Source organism: Haliotis cracherodii, unplaced genomic scaffold, assembly GCF_022045235.1.
Source record: "Haliotis cracherodii isolate W230 unplaced genomic scaffold, xgHalCrac1.p SCAF_2, whole genome shotgun sequence".
NCBI classification, from domain to species: domain Eukaryota; kingdom Metazoa; phylum Mollusca; class Gastropoda; order Lepetellida; family Haliotidae; genus Haliotis; species Haliotis cracherodii.
The window spans coordinates 70,776,341-70,795,369 of record NW_027266275.1 but is presented as its reverse complement, the minus strand read 5'-3'; the positions used below and the strand labels follow the sequence as shown (position 1 = coordinate 70,795,369).

Sequence of the window (19,029 nt, the reverse complement as noted above, 5' to 3'; positions counted from 1 at the left end):
ATTTTCAACATAGAAGAGTTCAAAATGGCGGCAAATTTCTGACTTTCGAAATTGTTAGTTATGACATCGAAAGAACTTCCTGTGTTCCGATTTTATGACAGGAAATCTAAGCGGTAAATTACGACAAAGAGTTCAACCCAGTATTGAAAGACACTCCATGTATTTTGGTTGTGGTGCCTATTTGACTTATTTTGAGGTGTCGTAGCGTAATATTAGCCCCGTTGAGGGAGTCGGTTAATGCTACCAGTGTTAAACCATAAGCAATTTGTTTACAGAATATTATTTCTGCCTATGTCAAAATCTGCAATCTGTTATAAGTGACAGCGGTTTTCCTGACTGCAGTAAAAGTGTGGTGACATTTGTTTATTGTCATTTTGTAGTGTAGTGAGGTTATTAAGTTTTTGAAAAGGGAGGGCAGATGTATATATATTTAAAAAATCACTCAATTTCAATAGTTACTGGGATCAGTAGCATTACATTATTGAGATTTCACTGTACCTGTTTAGCAAATGAAACATTTTGGTTTAATATTCTTAATCAAATGAGCAAAGTTTTTTAAAATGGTTTTATGTTACTCTCACTATTTTCCTTTGAACTTTGTTTGTACTTAAATATCCTTGACAGTATTTATACCTTGAAAGTATTCACAGTGCCCCTTAGATCCCCACCCCCCACCCCCCACCCCAAACATTCTCTGTGACCTAAATGTCTTCATGAGCAGTAAACCAGCCTAGTGCAGCAAACATTTATATTGATATTATTATGTACTGTTATGTATGATTATCCTTCTTCAGAAGAAGACATGAACTGGAACAAAATGTCGAAAACAGAGTGAAAAGATTCAAGGATGAAAAGCTTCCACATGAATTCAAGCACAGGTAATAATCACCTGCTGTATATGTTTTAGTTCTCTGTGTTCATGTTGTATATCAGCACACATACACATGAGTTATGAGGATGGAGAAAACAGCAGCAATAAATGCTCTGAAATAAACAGTAAAACATTTGATGAAATTTTATACCAGATCCTTTTTTGTCTGTTTTATTAAAAAATCAGAATGTCTTCATGTGCAAAAATATAAAAAATGCTTTGACTTTACACTCTTCAGTCCTATAATCAGTATAATATGTTACAGTTTCTATTACCATGATTACAATTTACCTATTGTTTTTGTATCCAAGTTTCCACCATGCCACCATGTATGTATAAGGTACTTGGGTATGTGGCCTTTATGCTGAAATAAATGTGCTAACATTAGCACACAGTTGATTAAAATATTATACACTGTTCAATCTACTTTATCTTTTTTCAATCACGTAAAATCAGCATTTAATGACATATAAATAGAAATGAGTTTAGTTCTATGTTGTCATCATGATTAGTTAACCTTCAATCTGTTTTTATGTTTCAGCATAACTGGACCAAGCACTGAATGGAAAACATTTTATCGACAACAAGATGCCTTTGACTTCACTCGGAGTAAAATTGATGTAAGGTGATACAGTTGCTTTTCCAGATCCAACCCATTAACTAACTTCATGACCACTTAAGAATATCCATGTACATGCTACAGAACTTCTTCCTAGAATACCTCCATTTGTGTATGTTCCAAGAATACCTCCGTATGTTTGTATTCCAGCATGACCTCCACGTGTTTGTATTCCAGCATGACCTCCATGTGTTTATATTTCAGCATGACCTCCATGTGTTTGTATTCCAGCATAACCTCAATGTTGTGTTTCAGGATGACCTCCATGTTGTGTTTCAGGATGACCTCCATGTGTTTGTATTCCAGGATGACCTCCAAATCCCCGTTCCAGCATGACCTCCATATGTTTGTATTCCAGCATGACCTCCATGTGTTTGTATTCCAGCATGACCTCCATGTGTTTATATTTCAGCATGACCTCCATGTGTTTGTATTCCAGCATGACCTCCATGTGTTTGTATTCCAGGATGACCTCCAAATCTCGGTTCCAGGATGACCTCCATGTGTTTGTATTCCAGCATGACCTCCATGTGTTTGTATTCCAGCATGACCTCCATGTGTTTGTATTCCAGGATGACCTCCAAATCTCTGTTCCAGGATGACCACCATGTGTTTGTATTACAGGATGACTTCCATGTGTTTGTGTTACAGGATGACTTCCATGTGTTTGTGTTACAGGATGACTTCCATGTGTTTGTGTTACAGGATGACCTCCATGTGTTTGTGTTACAGGATGACCTCCATGTGTTTGTGTTACAGGATGACTTCCATGTGTTTGTGTTACAGGATGACCTCCATGTGTTTGTGTTACGGGATGACTTCCATGTGTTTGTATTCCAGGATGACCTCCAAATCTCTGTTCCAGGATGACCACCATGTGTTTGTATTACAGGATGACTTCCATGTGCTTGTGTTACAGGATGACTTCCATGTGTTTGTGTTACAGGATGACTTCCATGTGTTTGTGTTACAGGATGACTTCCATGTGTTTGTGTTACAGGATGACCTCCATGTGTTTGTGTTACAGGATGACCTCCATGTGTTTGTGTTACAGGATGACTTCCATGTGTTTGTGTTACAGGATGACCTCCATGTGTTTGTGTTACAGGATGACCTCCATGTGTTTGTGTTACAGGATGACCTCCATGTGTTTGTGTTACAGGATGACTTCCATGTGTTTGTGTTTCAGGATGACCTCCATGTGTTTGTTTTACAGGATGACCTCCATGTGTTTGCCTATGAGAGTGACACCATGGGGGGAGACTCGGGACAGAGGATGTACCTCGTGGCAAGCTACCCCATATTCTGGCACTACTACAGGTATACACACACAGAGTTGCTTACAGGTCATCTTTGGGATGAGACCTCTTGTGAGTTGCACAGAGAGATTAACAGATACATAGGGAATCAGCATATTCCCCTTCTTTATATACTTATCCTGACAACAGTATACAGTATTCCTTCTTGCTTCGATTATATAACAGTGTTGGACATTGTGAAAACAATAATCAACCAAACTCTCCCTCCGACCACCTTGTTCCCAGCATGCTTCTGTACTACTCATCACTTTTTTCCCACGATCAGCTGTAGACAGGCGACAAGTAGATCCAAACATTGAGTGGAGGGACGGGTGGGCAGTCATGACCTGTTGTGTCTGGATAAGTATGTAGATAAGGGGATACTCTGATTCCCTATATTTTTTAACTTATCCCTCCACAACAGTATGCAATCATCCCATGGTAGGACGGTGAGTTGGATCAACTGCATATCCCCATTTGCTATTGGGTGGTCAGCCCAGAGCACGGACTAGATTAGACTGCCACTTTGTTTTCAATTTCACTAGTCCCATAATGCGTTGAAATTACATTGCAAACGGAAGTACTCGAAAGATCGGACACCGTAGTTACCTGCACAATATGTAGTACCCTTGTTACGGAGTTTAATGCAGTCATCTCAAAGAAAGAAAGAACAAACATGCAGGGGTACTGGTAAGGGCATCCAGAATGGCAGGTGCCCCATTCCGTTCATACAAGGAGACCGTAGAAGGGCAGTGTGTCTGACGAATAGCAAGAGCCGCCGTCGTAGAGAAACCATGAGCCGTCAACGTCAATGCGTTCTGCAAATAGAATACATGCGTAGATCCCACGACTCTGGGCACAGGTGTGGTTGACGAGTGTGTGGATTTCTGAGCAGACTGGGAAATACAGGAAGTTGTAAGTCTGGCTCATCAGCGAGTCAGACCAGATGTGGGAACCACATCTGACTGGGCCAAGAAGGTGCGACTAAAAGAATCTGGATGTTCCCTGTGGAGGCCAGTTTCTAGAAAACACAGGAAGGAGCGCAGGAGGTGGAAATGGATGCACATAGAGGCTGTTCCAATTGATAGCGAGTGCGTCTTATCCCAAGCCAGCGCATCCAGTATCATTAATACAAATGAAGCTGGTGATTGTAACGTGTGGCAAACAAGTCATCGCTTAGGTGGCCAAAGGTCTGGCAAATCGTCTGGAAAACATCCAAGTGTAACTGCCACTCTGTAGGAGCTGACTGACGGGGCCGAGATAGGGCGTCCACGAGAATGTTAGAAAAGCCCAGAATGTGACAAGCTCTCGCCTCCTACAGGAAGTCGTTTATGAGACGATAGAACATGATCGTGAGGTCCAGGAGACTCTGAGTGAGTGGAATCCCATCTGTTGGGGAGGGACAAGTTATAAATTAAAAGAAGCATGTGACACAGAGAATCTCACTCGAGTGTCTTCAGAGATCAAATATGTCAAGACGAGTTGATACAAGTTACAAATGTCTAAGGCTTGCCAGTGATATTGATATGATATATTTGACCCTGGAAGACAAGAGTGTGGGATTCTAGTTATCATCCAAAATTATTCTTACTACATTTCTGTTTGTAAAACAGTAATAACAAGTGTCTAGGGTGTAAATTTACAACTGTAGATTCAGTGGCAGAGGGAATAGTGATGGCATTTGATTGTAACGTCATGGCAACCGATGATGTCACAATGGCCTGCAAAGCATTGTGATGCAATTTCATTTATCAAGCAATTTCTCCTAGGAGATAATGCTTGATCTCACCCAAGCAATTGCCCTGTGGGAGCCAGTGTTGGATGCTAAATTGCAGTACCAGGCTTTATTTAGCTGTATAAAACATGCACCAGTGCAACCTATTATTGAAAAAAGCAACCTAATCTATATGTCGACTCGTTTGTGCATCAATGTTCCAACTTTGATAAATATATGGTACCAGGGTGCAACCTGGTTTAGTCTGGTGCAACCTGGTTTAGTCTGGTGCAACCTGGTTTTCATGTCAACATGCACCTGGAGCTTGTTAAATCAAGTTCCTTAAATCAAGCCCTGAAGTACCATTATATTGGTCACATCTTCTCAAGGCAAGGGAGTTAACTGACTATAAAAGTCCACTTTCCACCCTTGCTGAACTAGGCTGGTGTTTTGGAGATACATTTTTAGCTGGATTTACAAGTCTATGCATATTCCAATCAAAATCGCGTAACTAATTACATGGATTTCAACATGCAGATTTCAGTCGACTGCAGGATTTGCAAAGCATGTGTACTGACAATTGGGCGTTGACAGATATTTTGCAAATCTTTTCATGTTTTTAATGAAGTTCATTTTCTAAGTATGTCAGTCATGATTTAAAATCAACCAAGACCAGCTGCCAGGATATGCTTGTTTGCTGTCAAATACATTATGACTGCTGTAGAAATTAGACAGAAATACTCGCAGCTGATTGGCTGGTGTGTAGTCAGGTACACATTGTGCAGTGATCTATAAGTAAACAGTACTGATATTATATTACAAATAATGTAAATACTCCATGTGAAATTAGATTTCTTCAGCAGATTTATTGCGTCAATTATGACGTGTATTAAAACTTTTGCAAGCATTTCAGGACTTAATTGTGTCAAATATGAAGGAATAATGGTGTTGGGAAACCATGTTTACATTTTGATCATTTTAATGAAAAGAAATACTTTTCTGAATGATCGAAAAAGCTGCTTTCAAATAACTTTTTTTTCTTGAAGTATTCCCCTTCTCATATAGAGTTTGATACTGTTTATTTCAGTCAACTGAGGGAATGTGAGAGACACCACTATGAGGTGATACCAGAAGGTGGGTATGAGTCACTGCTTGGTTAGTACAAGGTTGAGTGCTCTGTGCAATACAGTCAAGTCCCCTTAATCTGACATGGTTGGTTGCATATGATTAGGTCGGATTAACGAGTATGTCGGATAAACGAAATTAAGTGGTATAAAAAAAATTTTTATTATAGAATGTAATTCATTCAGAAACGTGAAACGTATTGTGTAATTTGACATATTCTGGTAGGATCATTTTCGAGATAAACCTACTGTTTTTAAATTTGAGGCAGTCAAACTAGATTAGATACCTCTTATTTAATTTGGAGAGGAGAGGATAATCAATATGTTGATAGTGTGTGATATTTTATTTGACAAGGTTTCCGATTCAGCAACCCACACTTGTCCTAAAAGCCAACTAACGGGATCAGGTGGTCAGGCTCGCTGACTTGGTTAATGCTTGTCATTGCATCCCAGTTGTGAAGATCGATGCTCATTATGTCAATCACTTGATTGTCTGGTCCAGACTTGATTATTTACAGAACGCTGTCATAAAGCTGCAATATTGCTGAGTGTGGTATAAACAACAAACAAACAAACAAACATAGCCATGGCTATGATTATAAAGGCAACATCAAGATTGAAAAACGTTTTAATGGGAAAGTTAACAAATTGTTTCAGTCTCTTGGCTATTTTTGTAGGAACTTAGCCCTGACTGAGTTGAATATGTTGCATCAAATATGACTCATCAAAAACAGGATTAGGAGTATTTCTAATGAAAATTGCATCACATACAAAGGATCCTTGCATCATGTGATTGTCTAAGGTGATATGTTGATATTGAAACACCTGAATGACAGGCCTGCATATTTGTACTTTGACTTTAGTGACTCTCCCACTGAGAAAGTCTATTCTTAGATGACAACTTCTGAACACACCAACCTGACGAGTTGTTTCTGATGCCTTGTTGCAGGTGGGGTGTGTAAGCTGTACTTTGATCTGGAGTTTGCTAAAGAAGTAAATCCTGACAGCAATGGATTACAGATGGTTGAAATATTTATAAAGGTAATAGACACAAATAACCCTTAAGCTTTTGTCAATAAAGTGTGTGATGAATTTCCTTACTATCAGATCTTACCTTTCTCCATCAAGATCAGACCAGCCCACTGTGGGAGGTTACATCACATGAACTTGGGCCGCCTTTATCAAAAAGTAAAATGCTTGGGGTTTTGAACCAATCAGAACTCAGATTTCTTAAACAATTTGGCATCATTGTCTGAATTGCTGATCTTGGACAATACAGGTAGTTTCACTGTTTGGTGGGTGAGAAATTTAACCACAGCAAATAGAAATTCTGATGTCATTGAATGAAAGATGAGAAGGTGTTAATATGCCGTTATTTTTCTCCATGGGGAACCTGCTGTTTAGGGGTGTTTTTGAGATACAGAAATCAGACATGGTGTTCCAAATGTTTTGCATGCTTGTTCTGAGAATTTTGAAGGCTTTTGGCTGTGATTGGCTGGGTAGAAAGTTCATCTGACATGACCTGATTGTCTGACCTTGATAGAGAGAAGTATCGCATCTGAGTATAAAAACTTACTGAGAATGAATGTATGATTTGCTATTAACAGCCTTAACACTTAATCAAAGAGTCCATCATCTCAATGGCAGTGAAAGGTAGGCACATATTGAATGAAATCATGACAAATGTTTTGTTCCCCTGAAAAGGAATAATTTGTGAATCAATATTTGACTTATTGTTATGAAAATGAACTTTTGACGTGGTATTTATGAAATATAATTCTTGAACGAACACAGATAGTAATGTTTAAGGACAGAACATGATGCTTTGTTGTTTATCCTTATATTATTATCTTCCTTTCCTCGTAATCTCTAGAAAACAGCTATTAAATAAATATTGAACCTATGTGATGTCCTGCTAGTCTGTCTGACCAGCCTGGCAGTAACACCTTGTCGTCTGTCCCCAGTATGTGTGTACCTGGCTGCAGCATCACTACAGGGTGCACTGTGATCGGCAAGATGTGCTGGACCTCGATGCCAGGTGAATGTGTCTGATTGGGATGAATCAAATACTTTGTTCATAATATTATGCATCATATGCTTTTTTTGTTGTTGAAAAATTGTGTGAATATCCTTTAATTTTGATACACAAATGAAAGCTAATTCTTTCCTTTATCATTTCTCATATCTTTAGTTAGCCCATCGGCTAATTGCACCCTTCTTTCGGCTCTCTGATGATATCCTTAAAGAAAATAATCGAGCCTTTCTTCTGTTTTGTTCTTTCAGCACTGAGAAGAAATTCAGTCGGCATCTGGTCTTTCAGCTGCAAGATGTAGTCTTCAAGGACAATGTTGGTGCAGGTGAGGCTTGTAATGTCGGTGTAGGTGAGGCTAGTAATGTCGGTGCAGGTGAGGCTAGTAATGTCGGTGCAGGTGAGGCTGGTAATGTGGTGCAGGTGAGGCTAGTAATGTCAGTGCAGGTGAGGCTAGTAATGTCGGTGCAGGTGAGGCTAGTAATGTCGGTGTAGGTGAGGCTAGTAATGTCGGTGCAGGTGAGGCTGGTAATGTGGTGCAGGTGAGGCTAGTAATGTCATGCAGGTGAGGCTAGTAATGTTGGTGCAGGTGAGGCTAGTAATGTCGGTGTAGGTGAGGCTAGTAATGTCGGTGTAGGTGAGGCTAGTAATGTTGGTGCAGGTGAGGCTAGTAATGTTGGTGTAGGTGAGGCTAGTAATGTGGGTGCAGATGAGGCTAGTAATGTGGGTGCAGGTGAGGCTAGTAATGTCGGTGCAGGTGAGGCTAGTAATGTCGGTGCAGGTGAGGCTAGTAATGTCGGTGCAGGTGAGGCTAGTAATGTCATGCAGGTGAGGCTAGTAATGTCATTCAGGTGAGGCTAGTAATGTGGGTGCAGATGAGGCTAGTAATGTCGGTGCAGATGAGGCTAGTAATGTCGGTGCAGGTGAGGCTAGTAATGTCGGTGCAGGTGAGGCTAGTAATTTCATGCAGGTGAGGCTAGTAATGTGGTGCAGGTGAGGCTAGTAATGTCATGCAGATGAGGCTAGTAATGTTGGTGTAGGTGAGGCTAGTAATGTGGGTGCAGGTGAGGCTAGTAATGTTGGTGCAGGTGAGGCTTGTAATGTCAGTGCAGACGAGGCTAGTAATGTCGGTGCAGGTGAGGCTGGTAATGTCGGTGCTGGTGAGGCTGGTAATGTCATGCAGGTGAGGCTAGTAATGTCATGCAGGTGAGGCTAGTAATGTCGGTGCAGGTGAGGCTTGTAATGTGGTGCAGGTGACGCTAGTAATGATGGTGCAGGTGAGGCTGGTAATGTCATGCAGGTGAGGCTAGTAATGTCGGTGCAGGTGAGGCTAGTAATGTGGTGCAGGTGAGGCTAGTAATGTCATGCAGATGAGGCTAGTAATGTTGGTGTAGGTGAGGCTAGTAATGTGGGTGCAGGTGAGGCTAGTAATGTTGGTGCAGGTGAGGCTTGTAATGTCAGTGCAGACGAGGCTAGTAATGTCGGTGCAGGTGAGGCTGGTAATGTCGGTGCTGGTGAGGCTGGTAATGTCATGCAGGTGAGGCTAGTAATGTCATGCAGGTGAGGCTAGTAATGTCGGTGCAGGTGAGGCTTGTAATGTGGTGCAGGTGACGCTAGTAATGATGGTGCAGGTGAGGCTGGTAATGTCATGCAGGTGAGGCTAGTAATGTCGGTGCAGGTGAGGCTAGTAATGTGGTGCAGGTGACGCTAGTAATGATGGTGCAGGTGAGGCTAGTAATGTTGGCGTAGGTGAGGCTAGTAATGTCGGTGCAGGTGAGGCTAGTAATGTTGGTGCAGTCGAGGCTTGTAATGTGGGTGCAGATGAGGCTAGTAATGTCAGTGCAGGTGAGGCTAGTAATGCCGGTGCAGGTGAGGCTAGTAATGTCATGCAGGTGAGGCTAGTAATGTCATGCAGGTGAGGCTAGTAATGTCGGTGCAGGTGAGGCTAGTAATGTCGGTGCAGGTGAGGCTAGTAATGTCGGTGCAGGTGAGGCTAGTAATGTCAGTGCAGGTGAGGCTTGTAATGTCGGTGTAGGTGAGGCTGGTAATGTCAGTGCAGGTGAGGCTAGTAATGTTGGTGCAGGTGAGGCTGGTAATGTCGGTGCAGGTGAGGCTAGTAATGTCGGTGCAGGTGAGGCTAGTAATGTCGATGCAGGTGAGGCTAGTTTTTAGTCCCCCTGCACGTACTAGTCAAGATGAATTCTGGTTTTATTGTTCTGGGCCACTAAGATACAATGCCGCAGTTTAACATGAATACCCAAAACAGACACAGTATACTGACTTTGAGCCAGCCAGTTTTATCTTCTTAATCCAAAGCGTCAGACAGGGAAACAATAAGTACCCTATTTTAATGTCTCTGACACTCTGGTTTGCTGGGTAAATAACTTTTACAGTCAGTTTAGTCTGTACAGAATCAACAGAATCTTCAAAGTAATTGTTTTGCTTTTGTGGTAAAATAATGATGGGTGCTATAGACGGGGGACTGCACTGTCTGGTGCCACCTTGATCTACACCTTGTACATTGGGATCTCGGAGTGGAACCGAGACTTTGTCTGTGTATATTTGGGGAAATTCATCATGGAATTTCAGTTTGCTGATGAAGAAAGTGGGTTTTGAATAACTTGATTCAAACATGCTCCAACTGGCACCTGTCCTGAACCTCGCCCCCTCCCCCAGCAACTCACATGACCATAGGCTCCATGTCAACAGGGCATATCAGTGTATCACTGTCTAGAAGTATCCAGTATCATGTCATCATGAAACAAAACAGTCAAACCTCGTTGTGTTGAACACACGGTTGTCTAAACTCACCTTCCGGACCCCATCTGTTGAACTGGATGTGTTGAATTCCCAGTTGTTTCAAACTATTTGGGAGTCCCTAGTATCCAAATTAAGCCTAAAATTACTCATTTCTCAATTTTCATGTCAACGTCAATCACATGGGAACACTTCAGTAACTGCTGCTGTGTGTACAGTAATCAGCTTGCACCTTTGATGTAAGGTGTGCTTGATATAAGGTGTGCTTGATGTAAGGTGTGCTTGATATAAGGTGTGCTTGATGTAAGGTGTGCTTGATATAAGGTGTGCTTGATGTAAGGTGTGCTTGATATAAGGTGTGCTTGATGTAAAGTGTGCCTGATGTAAGGTGTGCTTGATGTAAGGTGTGCTTGATGTAACTAAGGTGTGCTTGATATAAGTGTGCTTGATTTAAGGTGTGCTTGATGTAAGGTGTGCTTGATATAGGGTGTGCTTGATATAAGGCATAAATTGTGAAATATACATACACCTTGAAATCTAGTGTTGTGTTCAGACCTGATTGGTATTGGGAACGCTGGGTTTGATGTTCAAGTCTGTCACTCATTTTACCAATAATAGAAAATATCAAGTGTTGTGATAGGCAGTACCTCTCGATGATGTCATGAACAACCTGTCGTGGAAAACACGATCTCGCTTACATACTTTTCTGGCAATCTCGTCCGTGTTTAGATTGAATGCCATCTTATCGCTTGCGTAAATATTTACCCCACCCCAAGACCACACATAGAGTTTACGCCAATTTTACATGGACATAATATTACACTAGCTTTGTGAAACGCCCCTAGTTCACGGTGCTACGCGGATTCATACAGTTTGCACATTGGTTTTTCGATTCGTACCTAAATGAACCGAAAAAAATACACTGTCAGTCCTTAAATGTGTTTTGATATTTTGTAATACAGGTCACTTTGTCCATCACATCTTTAACAAACTACTGGACAGAGTGCAGCCATGCACACCAGGGGGAGACAACCCCGTTGAAACAGAGCCTTCAGATTCTACAGAGATCATCCTACCTTTGTCAAGTGCAGGCTCCGAAACATCAGATGTGAGTGAGGAGAAGCAAGATGCAGCTGTGTCAGCTGAGGTGAAGAGTGAAGACCGAAATGATTCAGGTTTTGAGAGCCCCCTGAAGGAGATGGAAGGTAGTGGCAGCTCCACGGAGAAGTCAGACCGGGGCGTCAGCAGTGAGAGCTGTGACATACTGGGTCAGTTTAGTGATGAGGAGTTGAAGTCTCTGGTGGTGATGTCCAAGGACCAGAAGCCTGTGCTGTTTTGTGATATGGGTAGGTATGTTAGGCAGTGTCGGAGAAAACTTTTCATTTTCATAAATTGAGTTAGAACTGATGGACTATCGTTTTATATACATTGTACATCACTTTTTCAATATTACAATAAGCTTGATTTTCTTTAGCCCCTAAAATGGTATGGTCATCGTGACAGTTATGTAAAATACATTTAAATATATACCAGTTATGTGGGCTAAGACCCACATCTTATCATGTCTACGTTTCCTTCCACATGCCATGATAAAACTGGAATACTGTTCGAAGCGGAGTTAAACCCAACTCACTCACTCGCACTGAAAATGATGCTACAATATCCATTCCCTAACAGAAAAGAATATGCCTTTGTTTCAGGTGTTTACACAAAGAACAGGAACTTTAGGCTGCTGAAGTCCACAAAGTTGGGAAAGAAAAACCCGTTCTGTGTATCAGCTGAGAATGTCTACACACCCAGACCCAAACCAGACACTATGAAAGGATTCAACCTCTTCTCCGACTCTCTCATTTCAAATGTCAAGTGAGTGTTTCAGAACAGTTTTCCAACAGTCACACATTTCTCCATTCTGAGACTCACAGCAAGTTGACCAGGAGGGCTGACTAAATTGATTGGATGGTCGGGCTCTGTGACCTGGTTGATTGTCAGCATACCCTGATTGAGTGGAGCATTGCTCATTATGTCTATCACAGATTGACTTCATTATTCACATGCCACTGTCATATGGCTGGGATAGTGATGATTGTGGTGTTAAACAGCAAACAAAATTGAAGGTGAAATGGGATTAAATGTTGTATTCAAGATTACTGCACTTATCATGCTTATATGGCAATATATATGCATGCATGTGTGTTTTGTGTCTTTGTGACTGAGAAGACACTGTCTTCAAGCCGACCAGTCATTTTTTCATCCCCTTAATACCAAGCACCAGATTGGGTAACAACAAGTACCATCTTCTAATATCTTTTGGCATAACGTGGCCAGGGATCGAAACACTACACCGAATTTCCGCTCTCCTGGCAGATGCTTGTCTGAATGAAACAGAGGATGCTTGTGATGAGACCCCTGATTCATTAACCTTAGCATTATGACATGGGCCCCAAACACAGAAAAGTAAATAGCTTACAGCCATGATTTCAGTATATTAGCATACATGTTTCAGATACACACCAAGACTGCGTATCTTGACGTTTGGCTCAGAGAGCCAAGGTAGCAGATTCCGACATCAGGCGATTAAACAACACAGATCTCATGATGAGACAGGCAAGTAGTAGCCATGGAACAATCTGCTGTTTGTGTGGCTATTGAAGTGCCTGGGGTTCCTGCGGGGTTGTATCTGGGATGCCAAACTAAGTGCTTTTTGCAGGTAAATTGGTAAAAAGAATCATGAATTTTTTAAAGAATTTTAAAGTTTTTAATTCAAATTGGGAATTTTTACTGTCATTTGCAGGGCCCAGGTATGGGCCTCTGAGCAGGTCGAGATAAGTCCATCTCCTTGTGATATGTGAGAGAGAGTACAGGTGTTGAAATGGGCTGGGGTGTTGGGTAAGCCTATAGGTTAATCACTCATCACCTAGTCAATTGAAGGACTGGGTTTAGACGATACTTTCAGAAAAGAGCATGTTATTGAATACAGTGGATGAAACATTATTTTCTGACAGTATAAGATCTACTGACTCATTGTGCTATCCCTGACAGAAACACTGGGCGGCTACACCACGTCCCCGTATCCCGAGCTGGATGACTTCATCTGCAGGACAGTGGGGGATGGTGGTAAGAACGGCTGCATCCGACACTGGACATACTTCCCCCAGGGGGAGCTGCTCATCTACGACATCGCCAGATACCGCTGGTGCGCCAACATACAGAGACAGCACCGCAGCAACAACATCATGTTAGTTTCTGCATTATTAAAATTTGTCAACATTATTTCTTTCATGTGAGTGGTGTCAGGGATTTATCTAGGCTGTACTACAGGTAGATTGAGGTGGAGCATTGAGCAGGTTTCCTGAGAATAAGCAGATCAATAATGTCATTTAATTTGTTCAAAACATCAAAATCTCATATTCCATATTGACACAAGGGATTTTTATTAAACATATTCCTTCTCAAAATCAAAGTGCCTATAGGGCTATATACATGTACCTCTGACTTTGTTCAAGTTTTTTTTTATTTGAAAATAATTGGCGATTGGTGTCCATTTTATGTTTCCAAAAATTTCGAATATACCTTTTCTAAGAACCAGAGGTGGGTGGTGGGGTAGGGGTGTGGATTAGGGTGGAGAATAAAAAAACTTTTAACTAAATCACTTGGTAACATGTTTTCAACTAAAATACTGATTAATTGACTCATTTAACAACAGCAAATTGATTCCAAAATTATGTCGAAGCACTTTCCTATTTTGAGTGCTCTGCCATTTTAAAAAAAAAACTCTGCAACCAACCACCCCCCTCTCCTTCCCAGCCCTGTAGTAGTGCATGGGTGGTATGTCTATATGAGGTAGTGTGAAGACTGTATCTGTGTTTACACCAGGCTGTGTGTGGATATGAAGAAAGGAGTTTATTACCAAAAGTGCCATGACCCAGACTGCAAGGCTGACAACTTCAAATCAGAGGGTAACATCATCTACTTGGATATATGTTGATACCAACTTAAACTGTCTTGTGTGACCTCCACATCTCCCTTTTGTGACCTCTACATCTCCCTCTTGTCACTTCCACATCTGTTTCTTGTGTGAACTCTTTCAAACTACATGTATACCTATCTTGAGTATCTTTTCAGCAACAAACTGTCTGTATTTATGTGTTTATTTGAACATACAGTACATATTTAACAACCTAATAATTCAGTTCCGATATTATCTTCTGAATGCTTCAATTCAAGTAAAAGATTAATTCAGACAAAAAATATTATAATTATGAAGTTACCCAGTTGATGGATAAAAGAAACGAAAACATTATTAGTCTAAACTGAAGCTCCAACTTAAGTAAGATATGACCAGAATATTTCCCTGTCTGCAAAGTGCAAACAGTTAATCTGACCCGAAACATTATTTTTTCAGATCTGCCCCTCCCATCCGAAGTTCTCCCTGGCCACTACTTCAACATCAGCAGTGATGGCCTCGAGTCCGACTTCGACGATGATGACATTGTGCGGGCAGCGGAGGAGGCGGAGAAGACATACCAGTCACAGCAGGAGGAGAGTGATGACGATCTCCTCAATGCCACACTGGAGCTGGAGAAGAACCTGTCAGAACACATGAAGTCCTGAGGTTATACCAGGGACGTGTGTCTCATTTTTTTTTACTTATGTGCCTTTTTTCACATTTCAATAACTATAACAACTAAACTTTTTTTAATCAAAACTTTTAAAGAAATCTATAGCCCTAATTATAATTTGAACTAATTATGTGTGTATATTTAGTTGTAAACATGCAAGTTATTTAATTCATCTACTACAAATGTTCATCTTAAAGCAGTACATCTTGTATATTTTAACACAATTGTGTATTTTTATAATGAAATAATGAAATTATTCTGATAGTTCCAATTGCTGGCATTTATACAGTCATTGTAAGGACATGGCCAAGTTTTTGTCAAATACAATTTACTGTACACAGCATAGATCACATAGATCACACAGCTCCCAGGAGGCGCTGTAATACTATTTCTCATGGGATACATTGTCAAATCTGTTTACACAAGTAAATGAATCAGTTCTGGGTGCAGTTGTACAAAGTGATCTTGGCGCTAAGGTGATCGTAACTCCCATACCCAAACATAGATTTATGACAGTCGTAGCGCGAAGGTTGTATTGTACAACAGCACCCTGACAGTCACCAACCTTGCAGCACCATGCTGATGGCTGTGTTCTTGGTAAACCAGTAATCTTCTGATTATAGGTACAACATTGCTTATCCAAGTATGGACAGTCCAGTACTGACACAGCAGACGATTGCATGCTTAATGAATGCACATCAGTGCTTATATACATTCCACAGGGGGGGCCCGGGGCCCCCCTCCCCCCTTTTGAAAACCAAATGTAGTATGTTGTAGGCAGTTATATTATCTGAGAGAGGTTTTGATATTTTGGACCCCTCCCTTTTGAAAATGCTGGATTCATTGAAACATTGGTAACCTTCACAATCATTGTTGACCTGACCTATCTCATTTGAATATGCCTTATTTGGTATGATGCAAGTGGGAGAAGTTACTTTGTGAGAAAGTCAATGCTGTTATTTGGTCAAACTACTTGTACTTAACCCCTACTGTACATGGTGCTGTATCTCATCATCATTGCTGATTGGGGGCACGGGTGGCCCAGTCGTCTAAGGCGCCGCGATTCGCTGTGCAGAGATGCGTCCCTTGGGCATGCCAGAAGCCGATGATTGTGGGTTTGAATCCTGGTTCGTCCCAATTATGTTTCTAGGTTTGTCAGCACCATACCCATGCTCGTGGGTTTCACCGAAGTGGTATGCGTCTGAGACCTGTAACACTTTGGGCTTTCCTCCCACTTTAAGCTGACACGCCACGATATAACTGGAACACTGTTAAAAGTGGGGTCAAACCCAACTCACTCACTATCATTGCTGGTGAATGAGATAACTCCCAATTGTTTCATCTTGAGACAATTTAGGCTAGAGGTCAGCATCATTAATTTGGTGAAGCCTAAATTTCATAATCTACTGTGTATGAAGTTAATTTAGTGCTTTTATGTTTTTGGGGGTCATACCTGTTATATGTGCAAATATTTAAGTGACACTAATTACAGACAGCATAATACAAACTGAGCAACTGCAAGACTACAATGTTATTCCCTGTCATGTGGAATGGGAAACACAGATTTGAGTTCACTCAATAAAATTTGTTTAAGATCATTGTCACATTTGAGGTGACCTTTGAAGATCCGGGGTTGAATAGGTCTTCAGTAACCCATGCTTGCCATAAAAGGCGACTATGCTTGTCGTAAGAGGCAACTAACGGGATCGGGTTGTCATGCTCGCTGACTTGGATGATGCATGTCTTTGTATCCCAATTGCGTGGATCAATGCTCATGAAGTCAGTCACTGGATTGTCTGGTCCAGTCTTGTTTAGTTACAGACCACCGTCGTATAGCTTGATTATTGCTGAGTGCGGCGTTGAACAACAAACAGACAAACAAAACAAAACATTCAAAGTCCTCTCCATCTGTTCCTGGGTACATCTTTACAACTGTTGATTGAAGCTGTATAACACATGTATTATTAACTATTCATTGTGCAGTAAATTATATATTTATACTAAATGTTCTGTTTGTGGGACATGAATAAAATCAATTCCATCTCCAGTTGGCTTTGAGAGTTTCTCGTAAACAATTTATGATTTTTATCATTTATAAGTGAATGGTATTTTGACCTCCTGTGTGCCATTTAACAAAACAACCTTAACACTACGACTCTCGTAAGTCTATGTTAAGGTATGAGAGTTACAATCACCTCAGCGCTAAGATCACTTTTTATGACGGCACCCTGTTCTGCTAAACAATACATGTGTTTATTTTATCATAGTAATGTTATCAACAGGATAAACCAATGCAATAAACTGGTTCTCGCTATCCGATAAATATCATATGCCAGTGAGATCACCTGGCAGGAACTACCTTTAATCTCGTTATATTGATTCAGTGTCTGCTTTTTCAATTAACTATTGACTACTGTATCAGTCAGTGTAGATAGGGAGTTTCAGAGGTGGGGGTGATTCTGGAGACAAACATGGCTGCAAGTCTTTTGGTAAATGGGGCTGTTCGTTTGTTTGTTTGTTTAACGCCGCACTCAGCAATATTCCAGCTATATGACGACGGTATGTAAAATAATCGAGTCTGGACCGGACAGTCCAGTGATTGACATCATGAGCATCGATCCACGCAATTGGGATCGATGACATGTATCGACCAAATCAGCGCGCCTGACCCCCCCAAATCTCATTAGTCGCCTTTTACGACAAGCATAGACGCCTTTTACGGCAAGTATGGGTTGCTGAAGACCTATTCTACCTCGGAATCGTCACGGGCTGTTCACTAACACAGTGTGTTGCTACTTTATTCTAAGTTTACTTCAGTTAGCGATGTCTTGAACATCAATTTTTTTTAAAATGCTATTATAGGATAAAAAGATTGTTACTCTCATGTGTTTCCATATTGTAAAAATCAAATGTTAGGAATTAAAATAACATTTATGTAATGCTTGCATATTACAGTATGTATTCCTGATGTATGGCATTTGTCATACCAAACATACTCCGTTTATAGTCTCTATGTATACAACAAGTACAATTCCTTTGTATAGGGGGTACGGGTGGTCCAGTCTTATTCACTGTGCAGAGATGCATCCCTTGGTCAGGCCAAAACCTATTGTTGTGGGTGCAAATCTTGATGTGTAAGCTCCATACGGGTGCTCATGGGTTTCACCAAAGACCTGCATCACTTCGGGCTTTCCTCCCGCTTTAAGCTGACACGCCGTGATATAACTAGACTACTGTTGAGAGCGGCTTTAAACCCAAATCACTCACTCACTCACCCACTCCATGGTATGATGAAAGTCAAAATACGACTTTGAAACTGAATGAAGCGTCCGGCAAATACCCCGCTAGGGTACAGCAAAACCTGAAGGAGGCCACTGTCGCCGTACATCGCAGTGTCGTCGTCGTCGTACTGCTGAATGCAGACATTGTGTGCGAGTTATTGTGTCGCCTCCTAATTTCAATGCCAACACAAATCAATACATTTCTCTGATCACTGATCCGTGGTATGATCGATCACTATACACCGAGGCGCTAAACGCGGTAGTCCCCTGTTGCTACACACGGAGGGTAGTTTGCTTCAGAATCTTGGATGTAAGCTTTCTGTAATGCATATTTGCAGAACCTAAACGTATATGAACAATTCGTCAAAACAAATCATAGGTTTGAGTTTAATGTATTGATATTGACTCTTACTGCCCTTTTGGTGTACGTTCAAGGGAGACGACTCCCCAGTCTACAACCCATTGACTGTCTGGACGTTGGTCTTCGTGCCATGCGTGAAATTGAGACATTGTATTTGTAAAATTAGGGCAGTCATTGATTGATAGATTGATCCAGATAATTCAACTTGGCCTAGCAGGCTGGTAAAGCTTTGTTTGAATGACCTGATTTGCAATTTCCAAATTACGATACGGAAATCAAAATATGTGATCATGTCTCGTGAACGTTGTACAGTTAATGGTTACATTTGTATAACGCTCAGCAGTCCCTTCTTAGAT

At 41.1% G+C, this 19,029-nt stretch overlaps 1 protein-coding gene across 1 annotated transcript; it reads left to right on the top strand.

Moving 5' to 3' along the window:
• The first annotated feature begins 23 nt into the window (after positions 1-23).
• On the top strand, positions 24-15,079 carry LOC139469558 (DNA-directed primase/polymerase protein-like). Its single transcript, XM_071251750.1, has 14 exons — positions 24-113; positions 795-878; positions 1,413-1,491; positions 2,707-2,810; positions 5,590-5,636; positions 6,576-6,667; positions 7,591-7,664; positions 7,910-7,983; positions 11,375-11,758; positions 12,113-12,275; positions 12,916-13,016; positions 13,452-13,647; positions 14,286-14,368; positions 14,815-15,079. The coding sequence occupies exons 1-14, from the start codon at positions 61-63 to the stop codon at positions 15,021-15,023; spliced, it is 1,743 nt and encodes a 580-aa protein (XP_071107851.1). The 5' UTR covers positions 24-60; the 3' UTR covers positions 15,024-15,079.
• The last annotated feature ends 3,950 nt before the right edge of the window (positions 15,080-19,029 follow it).

Excerpts from the sequence above, each read along its gene's own strand:
- LOC139469558 (XM_071251750.1), top strand. The coding sequence starts at position 61 with ATGACATCGAAAGAACTTCCTGTGTTCCGATTTTATGACAGGAAATCT. Across the intron at positions 879-1,412 it reads CCACATGAATTCAAGCACAG|CATAACTGGACCAAGCACTG; the intron begins GTAATAATCACC and ends TTTATGTTTCAG. Across the intron at positions 2,811-5,589 it reads ATATTCTGGCACTACTACAG|TCAACTGAGGGAATGTGAGA; the intron begins GTATACACACAC and ends TGTTTATTTCAG.